This window comes from Myxine glutinosa, chromosome 10 (assembly GCF_964187855.1).
Source record: "Myxine glutinosa chromosome 10, kmMyxGlut1.1, whole genome shotgun sequence".
NCBI lineage: Eukaryota > Metazoa > Chordata > Myxini > Myxiniformes > Myxinidae > Myxine > Myxine glutinosa.
In genome coordinates, this window is record NC_136270.1 from 107490306 (window position 1) to 107500739 (window position 10434).

The 10434-nt window shown below is 50.5% G+C and overlaps 1 protein-coding gene across 21 annotated transcripts in view; it reads right to left on the reverse strand.

Annotated features, from left to right (window-relative positions):
* LOC137433876 (5'-AMP-activated protein kinase subunit gamma-2) overlaps positions 1–10434 on the reverse strand; it is a 216020-nt gene that overhangs the window by 34978 nt on the left and 170608 nt on the right. For all 21 annotated transcript variants that reach the window (XM_078785988.1, XM_078785991.1, XM_068126309.2 and 18 more), the window contains 3 exons: positions 10056–10137; positions 9893–9951; positions 4596–4641 (listed from right to left, as the gene is read on the reverse strand). In XM_078785988.1, the coding sequence (XP_078642114.1) occupies positions 4596–4641; positions 9893–9951; positions 10056–10137 (187 nt within the window). The remainder of the gene's footprint in view (positions 1–4595; positions 4642–9892; positions 9952–10055; positions 10138–10434) is intronic.

Consider the following 10434-nt stretch of genomic DNA (forward strand, 5'->3'; position numbering starts at 1 on the left):
TCCCCCACATCCAGGACTTCTCCGCCTGGTTGGCGGGGATGTCCTTCTTTTCAAAGGTGGACCTCGTACGCGGCTACCATCAGGTCCCTGTCAGGCCGGAGGACATCCCGAAGACGGCTGTCATCACGCCGTTCGGGCTTTTCGAATTTCTTCGGATGCCCTTCGGTTTGAAAAATGCGGCTCAGGCGTTCCAGCGCCTCATGGACAGCGTCTTGCGCGGCTTGGATTTTTTGTACGTCTACCTGGACGACATCCTCGTCGCCAGCGCGTCCCGCGAAGAGCACCTTCGTCACCTCCGCACGCTCTTCGAACGTCTGGGCCAGCACGGCCTAATCGTGAACCCCGCCAAGTGCCGGTTCGGTGTCGCTGAAATCGACTTTTTGGGGCACCGCGTCACCAGGCACGGGGCCGTCCCCCTACCGGCCAAGGTGGAGGCGGTGAAGGGGTTTCCGCGCCCCCGCACGATCAAGGGGCTCCAGGAGTTCCTGGGCATGGTAAACCTTTACCATCGGTTCTTGCCCCGCATCGCCCAGCTCCTGCGCCCCTTACACGAGGCCCTTCGAGGGAAGCCGGGCAAAGGTGACGTTACCTGGACCGAGCAGATGGACGCGGCGTTCTCGGGCGCGAAGCTCGCCTTGGCCAACGCCACCATGCTCGCGCACCCGGCGCCCGATGCACCGATCGCCCTCACCACCGACGCCTCGGACTACGCGGTGGGCGCAGTGCACGAGCAATGGGTGCGTGGTGCTTGGCAACCGCTGGCGTTCTTCAGCCGGCAGCTTCGCCCGCCCGAACGTCGGTACAGTACCTTCGACCGCGAGTTGCTTGGGCTTCACCTGGCGGTCAGGCACTTCCGCCATCTGCTCGAGGGCCGTGCGTTCACGGCCTTCGTCGACCAAAAGCCGCTGGTTTTCGCGATGGACAAGGTCGCCGAGCCGTGGTCGGCCCGGCAACAGCGTCACCTCGCGGCCGTGTCCGAGTACACAACGGACATCCGACACGTCGCGGGAAAGGACAACCCGGTGGCCGACTGCCTTTCCCGGGCCGTCGCCCACGCAGTCCACCTTGGCATCGACTATGCCCGGATGGCGGCGGACCAGGCCGCCGACCCCGGGGTCCAGGCCTTGCGGACCGCCGTCACGGGCCTCCGCGTCACCGAGGGGCCCTTCGACGGCGCGGGCACGGCCCTCGTTTGCGACGTCTCCCTCGGGCGGCCTCGCCCCATCGTGCCCGCAGGCTGGCAGCGCCAGGTTTTTGACGCCATCCACGGCCTGTCCCACCCGGGCACGAAGGCCTCCCAGAGGTTGGTCACCGACAAGTTTGTCTGGCATGGCATCCGGAAGGCCGTCCGCGGCTGGACCAGGACGTGCCTCGCGTGCCAGCGCGCGAAGGTGCACCGGCACACCCAGGCCCCCTTGGTCCCGTTTACGGTGCCGGAACGTCGGTTCGACCATGTGCACGTGGACCTAGTGGGACCTCTGCCCCCCTCGCGGGGTTTCACCCATGTCCTTACCATGGTGGACCGCACCACCCGGTGGCCGGAGGCCGTGCCTTTGGCAGCGACGACGGCGGCAGACGTCGCGCAGGCGTTCATCGCCACCTGGGTCGCCCGGTTCGGCGCCCCCTCGGACATCTCGTCCGACCGCGGCCCCCAGTTCACCTCGGAGCTCTGGGCCGCGGTCGCGCGGGGGCTCGGGGTCCAGCTGCACCGAACTACGGCCTACCACCCCCAGGCCAACGGCCTGTGCGAGCGATTCCACCGTTCGTTGAAGGCCGCGCTCCGGGCCACCCTCCGCGACGGCGGCTGGGTCGACAGGCTCCCCTGGATCCTGCTGGGCCTCCGGACGGCGCCCAAGGAGGACCTGCGCGCATCCGTGGCGGAGTTGGTCTTTGGACAACCGCTGCGGGTGCCGGGCGAGTTCCTCCCCGACCCCACGGCACCTTGGTCCGCGGCGCAGGAGCGTTCTGCACTGCAGGAGACCGCCCGGAGGTTTGCCCCGGTGCCGACGGCACACCACGGGCACCCTCCTACACACGTCGCCCCGGAGCTTCGCACCGCGGAGTACGTCTTCGTCCGGCACGACGCCCACCGGACACCACTGCGGCCCCCGTACGACTGGCCTTTCCGCGTGCTTGAGACCGGGGTGAAACATTTCACGCTGGACATCGGCGGCACTCCTGACCGGGTCTCCATAGACTGCCTCAAGCCGGCCCACCTCGACGTGGACCACCCACCGCCGGTGGCTCGGCCCCCGCGTTGGGGCCGCCCCCCTGCGGGTGGACCCCCGGCACCGCCCAGCACCGCAGGCATGCCGCCCCCCGGTCCGGCACCCATCCCGGGTACAGCCGGGGGCGTCCCACCTGGCATCCCTGCACCCCGGACGCCGCCGGTCGCCAGAGGGCGCTTCGGCCGGGTCATCCGTTTGCCCCGCAAACTGGCCCTCCAGGTGCGCGGGAATTCTGGGGGGGCGCGTGTGGCGTACACAAAAGCCCACTGGCGTGGTGACATCATTCCGCGCACCAAGTGGGCGGCGGCCACGCCCGAGGGGTAGGCGTGGCCTCAGGGTATACACCGGGCACGCAGCCCGGAGCGCGCGAGTGCTACAGTGACCTCTTTGGAATAAAGAACTATAAACTTACCGCGTTGTCCGCTTCCTCCTTGGTAGCAAGTCACGCGCGTAGCACCGCATGCTTCATTTGTGTGCTTCCTCCCCTTCTCTCCCCATCTTGTCGACCGCTCCCCTTTTTATATACTTTGTTTGCTTGTTTGTTTGATTTGATTGTTTGATAAATGTTAGCTCTTTCACGAGCCTCGACTCTGTATACAAAAAAAAAAAAAAAAACTCAGGGATGTACGTGCTCTTCCAATCACCCCCTTATTGTGAATCCTCAAAAATTCAGGCTGACAACACACCTCAATCATTTTCTCCAGTATGTGGAACTGCCGTATCGGGTCTGTGCTATCCCACTCTTCCATCCGGGTTTTAGGCAGGTAATGCACCACCACCTCATGTTATTCCCCATTCCTTACCTACAACCTTTACCTTCTCTAAACTTTACGTTATTCGCTTTTTGCAGAGTTCCCTTGTCTCCCCTCTCCTCTCTCTCTCCTTCCTTCTCTTCTCTATGTGTCCATACTCTGTACTTTTTTAACGTTGACCATCAAGCAATGAAGGAACACGCACCATTTTGAAAGTCTTTGATATAACCAACAATAATTCCCTTACTTATTGCATACAAGAGTTTCCCCACTGCCGAAGGTTACCATACGTATGTTTTTTTTCCACACGTCTTCCTTTTCAGTGATTCTGGGTTTTTTTTAATATCGAAAGAATGGGAAGCATTTTGAAGAATTTTGAAGTGGAATTTGTTTGAAGTGGAAGAATTTTGAAGTGGTCGAGAAGAATGGGAACCCGAGTGCTTGGTATGTAGAGCTGGTACGGTACGTACGTCTCTGTGTGGCAAATAAAGGTGCTATTGATTTATTGTGAATACAAGCACAATACACGTGAATTCGGACAAGCACAATATATCCAGTAATAATTCAGTGTTTCAATTGGAATAATGGCGGTTTGCAGTCAAAATTAATTGAGGTCCAGAACACACCTAATAAGTGCCAATACGATTGGTCAATACGAAAAGGAAAATTTTGAAAAGAGTGTCCCTCTCAGGAGTGTCCTCTTTTTATGGAGTGGCCCTCTCCAGAATGTCCTCTTTTTATGGAGTTCCCCTCTCCAGAGTGTCGTCTTTTATTGGAGTGGCCCTCTCCAGAGTGTCCTCTTTTATTGGAGTTCCCCTCTCCAGAGTGTCCTCTTTTTATGGAGTGCCCCTCTCCAGAATGTCCTCTTTTTAGGGAGTGGCCCTCTCCAGAGTGTCCTCTTTTTATGGAGTGGCCCTCTCCAGAGTGTCCTCTTATTGGAGTTCCCCTCTCCAGAGTGTCCTCTTTTATTGGAGTTCCCCTCTCCAGAGTGGCCTCTTTTATTGGAGTGCCCCTCTCCAGAGTGTCCTCTTTTATTGGAGTGCGCCTCTCCAGAGTGTCCTCTTTTATTGGAGTGCCCCTCTCCAGTGTCCTCTTTTATTGGAGTGCCCCTCTCCAGAGTGTCCTCTTTTTATGGAGTTCCCCTCTCCAGAGTGTCCTCTTTTTATGGAGTGGCCCTCTCCAGAGTGTCGTCTTTTATTGGAGTGTCCTTCTCCAGAGTGTCCTCTTTTTATGGAGTGCCCCTCTCCAGAGTGTCCTCTTTTATTGGAGTTCCCCTCTCCGGAGTGTCCTCTTTTATTGGAGTGCCCCTCTCCAGAGTGTCCTCTTTTATTGGAGTGCGCCTCTCCAGAGTGTCCTCTTTTATTGGAGTGCCCCTCTCCAGTGTCCTCTTTTTATGGAGTGTCCCTCTCCAGAGTGTCCTCTTTTATTGGAGTTCCCCTCTCCAGAGTGTCCTCTTTTTTTGAAAGTTCAAATATGGTAACCCAACCACTGTCGGACTGGAAGTTCATATCCTCAGTCACTTTGTTCTTTCAAGAGCTTTAATCTTGTAGGAAAAATAAAAATTGAAAACCCAATCTTGTGCAAAATCCAAGTATATGTGAGGAGAGGCACTCACCTCTCCATGTCTCGATCTTGTGTTCTTCAAGCTCATAAATCTGAACCTGGAATAAGAATATTTATTTACTCTTTAAAGCGCACAAACAACTGGAGGTTACAGATCTTAAACAGTGTAGAAAAGCCTATTGTCAAGCCATTAGTGTTTACATGCTCCACTTCATTAACTTATACTGAATGAAAATCTTCCAGCATGATTGCAAGTACATTAGGGAGCAAATATAACATTGACACTTGACAGTCGAGGACAACATGCTGTATAAAAAATAAATAAAAAAACACCTTTAGAGGCCATTTTTCCCCGCAAGCGGGGGTTGGCCTTTTTCGGGCACCGTGGTTGTTGTTGTTTTTCGGTCCCCTTTTTGAAGCAATGTTTTACGGCCGGATGCCCTTCCTGCCGCCAACCCTGTTTGTCGTAAAAGGCGACAAACAGGGAATTACCAGTGAACTGGTACTCAATGAGCCGACCTCGGAAGGATGTACAGGCTGAGTCAACCCCCCTGGCGTTAATTCAGTGATCGACCGGGATTCGAACCCAAGATCCTCGGTATCCTAAGCTGGCACCCTAACCGCTAAGCCAACGCCAGGACAACATGCTGTATACAGCACTAAAAATGGCAGATTCATTATTTCATTTGCTAATCTTCAACTGTTGCTTGCAACCATCACTGTTGTTAGTATCGCCCCAAAGGAGACGCAAAACCATTGCAGTGTGTGTGTGTGTGTGTGTGTGTGTGTGTGTGTGTGTGTGTGTGCGTGTGTGTCCACGCAGGAGCGTCGAGAGCCAGCCCGGGCCCCGAGGTAAATAACCTCGCAGCCCCCACCCCCACCCTTTGTCTCTTTTAGAACTTTTTAAGGAACTTTCTTTGATGAAATTATTTTTTTTCAACAGATGGTCACTTTTATTTAGCCATATGATCGAAAATAAAGGAGATAGCTGGACGTTTCGACCGATTGAGTCAATTCGCACCCTCGACTGTTGAACATTATTTCTCCATGAGATTAGCAAAAAATACGTGAGAAGATGGTTAATAGTTTTTTTTGGACAAAGAGGATACAAATTCCCTTTTCTTTATAACACACATTTGTGGTAAATAACCATTTTCTGTAAAGTTTGAAACTACCATTAACAGTGGTAAATGGTGTTTTGTTTCCGGCAAGAAAGCCAAATCGGCTTCTGGGTTTAAATGCACAGATGAGGAAGTGAGGATGAGCCGATGAGGAGTTTCACTGTACTGTTTAAAAAAAATTACAGGAAAAGCTTGGACCCCTCAACGGCCCCCGGCTCCCGAGGCAGCGACCCCCCTCCCCCCAACCCACCCTCTCGACGCCCCTGTGCCCACGCCTATATTTTCGCTATAAAATTGGTTCTCTGCAACCGCTTGTCTGATCAATGCGAAATTTGAAACATAGGAGGGACTCTCCATGAAGAATAATGTATTGCTAACCCTGATGTCAGATGTCACATGAAATGGCAGCCATGTTGGATTAAAGGATAAAAATTGGACATTATTTTGGATGAAAACAATCAACGAAAATATTTAAACTTGGCATATGCCTGGTGTTGGCTTAGCGGTTAGGGTGCTGGCTTGGGATCCTAGGATCCTGGGTTCGAATCCCGGTCGATCGCTAATTTAGCACCAGGGGGGTTGACTCAGCCTGTCATCCTTCCGAGGTCGGCAAATTTAGTACCAGCTTGCTGGGATGAATGATCCCGGTGTGTACCCCGGTTTAGAATAGGTACACCGTATCCCTGCGCATCGTAAGAGGCGACCAAGGGTTGGCGTCAGGAAGGGCATCCGGCCATAAAAACATTGCCTCAATCAGGGAACCATGATTGTCATGGGGCCCGCAAGGCTAACCCTCGCTATAGCGGAGAAAATGGCCTTAAAACGATCATTCATTCATTCATATATGCCATCAACTCCAAATGTGGTGTATAGGGTGATAACAATGATGTCATCAGTGAAGTGGTATTAGAGCCATAATTGGTTGAATTCAAGTCTTTACCAAGATCTTTATCCGAAATATCTGAAACTTCATATCCAGTGCATTCAGAAAGTATTCAGAACCCTTCAATTTTTTCACATTTTGTTATGTTGCAGCCTCACGCTGAAATCGTTTAAATTCATTTTTTTCCCTCATCAATCTACACTCAATACCCCATAATGACAAAGAGAAAAAAGGATTTTAGAAAGTTTTGCAGATTTATTAAAAAGAAAAAACTGAAATATCACATTGACAAAAGTATTCATACCCTTTGCTATGACACTTGAAATTTAGCTCAGGTGCCTCCCATTTCTCTTGATCATCTTTGAGATGTGTCTACACCTTGATTGGAGTCCACCTGTGGTAAATTCAATTGATTGGACATGATTTGGAAAGGCACACACCTGTCTATATAAGGTATCACAGCTGACAATGCATATCAGAGCAAAAACCAAGCCATGAGGTCGAAGGAACTGCCTGCAGAGCTCAGAGACAGGATTGTGTCGAGGCACAGATCTGGGGAAGCCAACAACAAAAAAATTCTGCTGCATTGAAGGTTCCCAAGAGCACAGTGGCCTACATAATTCATAAATGGAAGAAGTTTGGAACAACCAGGACTCTTCCTAGAGCTGGCCGCCCGGCCAAACTGAGCAATCGGGGGAGAAGGGCCTTGGTAAGAGAGGTGACCAAGAACCCGATGGTCACTCTGGCTGAGCTCCAGAGGTCCTGTGTGGAGATGGGAGAAACTTCCAGAAGGACAACCATCACTGCAACACTCCACCGATCTGGGCTTTATGGCAGAGTGGCCAGACGGAAGCCTCTCCTCAGTGAAAGACACATGAAAGCCCACAGAATCTTGTTTCTCAAAGTCTCAGAATCCTTTAGGTGCTTTTTTGCAAACTCCAATCGGGCTTTCATGTGTCTTTCACTGAGGAGAGGCTTCCGTCTGGCCACTCTGCCATAAAGCCCAGATCGGTGGAGTGTTGCAGTGATGGTTGTCCTTCTGGAAGTTTCTCCCATCTCCACACAGGACCTCTGGAGCTCAGCCAGAGTGACCATCGGGTTCTTGGTCACCTCTCTTACCAAGGCCCTTCTCCCCCGATTGCTCAGTTTGGCCGGGCGGCCAGCTCTAGGAAGAGTCCTGGTTGTTCCAAACTTCTTCCATTTAAGAATTATGGAGGCCACTGTGCTCTTGGAAACCTTCAATGCAGCAGAATTTTTTTGTAGGCTTCCCCAGATCTGTGCCTCGACACAATCCTGTCTCTGAGCTCTGCAGGCAGTTCCTTCGACCTTTTGGCTTGGTTTTTGCTCTGAAATGCATTGTCAGCTGTGAGACCTTATATAGACAGGTGTGTGCCATTCCAAATCATGTCCAATCAATTGAATTTACCACAGGTGGACTCCAATCAAGGTGTAGAAACATCTCAAAGATGATCAAGAGAAATGGGAGGCACCTGAGCTAAATTTCAAGTGTCATAGCAAAGGGTCTGAACACTTATGTAAATGTGATATTTCAGTTTTTTATTTTTAATAAATTTGCAAAACTTTCTAAAATCCTGTTTTCTCTTTGTCATTATGGGGTATTGAGTGCAGATTGATGAGGGAAAAAATTTATTTTAACGATTTCAGCATAAGGCTGCAACATAACAAAATGTGAAAAAAGTGAAGGGGTCTGAATACTTTCTGAATGCACTGTATCTGAGTGTGTGTGTGTGTGTGTGTGTGTGTGTGTGTGTGTGTGTGCGTGCGTGTATCCCTCTGTCAGTCATATCAAGCACCCTCTGTCACCTTGATGGTGACAGAGGGTGCTTGATATGACTGGATGTGAGTGAAGAATAACCCATGTCAAAAAACTGTGACATAACAGGGTGCATGGATGATATGGGTATATGGGTCATCATATCAGTGGGCCATAATAGTTGTGTGTTCAATTAACGATGGTATTTTTGTTCAGAATGAACACGCGAGGCAAGACGATGCACTCTACGGGTGTCGTTTTAGTTTCTTTTGATGTATTACTTGAAAAATGTTACCAATAATTGACCATTTTTACAATTATTTTGATGTTTTACGAGCAAAAAATGAGGGACAAGTACAAGTACAGAAGATCAAGTCATGGAAACAGTTTCTTGCTGTTTGGATTTTTTTTTTAATGAAAAATAATCTTTCACCTCAGGTTCATTCATGGATAACCCAATAATGACAAAAAAAAATATTAAACTTTAACCAAGAGCTGTGAAAATACTTCCAAGTATTTACTGATTTCACAGGTTATTTTGCAAAGAGAAGAGATGGATAGGAATTGAAGAGTTAAAGGATGAAAAAGAGGGAGAGAGGGTGAAAGAGAGGAAGAGAGAGGAGGTGAAAGAGAGCGGTGAAAGAGAGGAAGAGAGAGGGGTGAAAGAGAGGGAGAGAGAGGGAGAGAGGGGGGTGAAAGAGAGGGAGGGAGGGGATGAAAGAGAGGGAGAGAGGGGGGGGTGAAAGAGAGGGAGAGAGGGGGGTGAAAGAGAGGGAGAGAGGGGGGTGAAAGAGAGGGAGAGAGGGAGAGAGGGAGAGAGGGGGTGAAAGAGCGGGAGAGGGGGGTGAAAGAGAGGGAGAGAGGGTGAAAGAGAGGGGGGTGAAAGAGAGGAAGAGAGAGTGGTGAAAGAGAGGAAGAGAGAGGGGTGAAAGAGAGGGAGAGAGAGGGAGAGAGGGGGTGAAAGAGAGGGAGGGAGAGAGAAGTGGATGAAAGAAAGGGAGAGAGGGGGGGGTGAAAGAGAGGGAGGGAGAGAGAAGTGGATGAAAGAAAGGGAGAGAGGGGGGGGTGAAAGAGAGGGAGAGAGGGAGAGGAAGCGAGGGGTGAAAGTGGGGCTGCAAGAGGGGTGCGAGTGGGTTTGGAAGAAAGAAAGAAGGGGGGATTATAAGAAGGATGGAGTAGAGGAATGAATGGGAGAGAGATATATAGTGGGAGGAAAGAGATATGAGGAAGGAGAGAGGACGTGATGGCGGTGAAGAGAAACGAGAGAGAAAGAGAACAAATGAGAGACATCTGATCGAAGAAATCATTCAACTTGTACTCAACTTTGGCACAACAAAGGTCGACAAAACTCAAACAATTCTGCTTCATTAACTCCATGTCAATTATAAACAACTTTGTGTCACATTTTTGCGAAACAACCATCAGTACAAGAGGAGAGGGAGGAGGAGAGAAATTAATAAGGTATAGTGATTGAACGGTTTTGAGGTGAGATCAAGCGAGATGGAGTATGAGCATTTCTTTACACCTTAAATTACCTGATACAAAGAGTAGTAAAATGGAATAGTTCTCACCATGGGCGATTTGTAATAACGTTGAAGAATGTTTATGAAGTCTGTAATGGTTAGCATACCTGCAGGGCAATATTCTGGGTCAGAATTTGACTTTTCTCATATTAATAAAAAAATCAATTGAAATGTCACGAACACAAGTCACACTTACAAATCACATCCTTACCTACAAAGCATTGCTTCGTACTGTCCCAGAGAGGAGCAGCACGGACACCATTAGCCACCAGTGCAAAAAACGCCTTATTTACCTACAAAAAGAGGAGGAAATAGTGTTTTATTGTGGCCGATCCCATTAAGCCTGGTGTTGGCTTAGCGGTTAGGGTGCTGGCTTGGGATCCTAGGATCCTGGGTTCAAATCCCGGCCGATCGCTGAATTAACACCAGGGGGGTTGACTCAGCCTGTCATCCTTCCGAGGTCGACTCAGCCTGTCATCCTTCCGAGGTCGGCAAATTGACTACCAGCTCACTGGTAATTCCCTGTGTGTCGCAAGAGGCGACTAACAGGGTTGTCGGCAGAAAGGGCATCCGGCCATAGAACCTTGCTT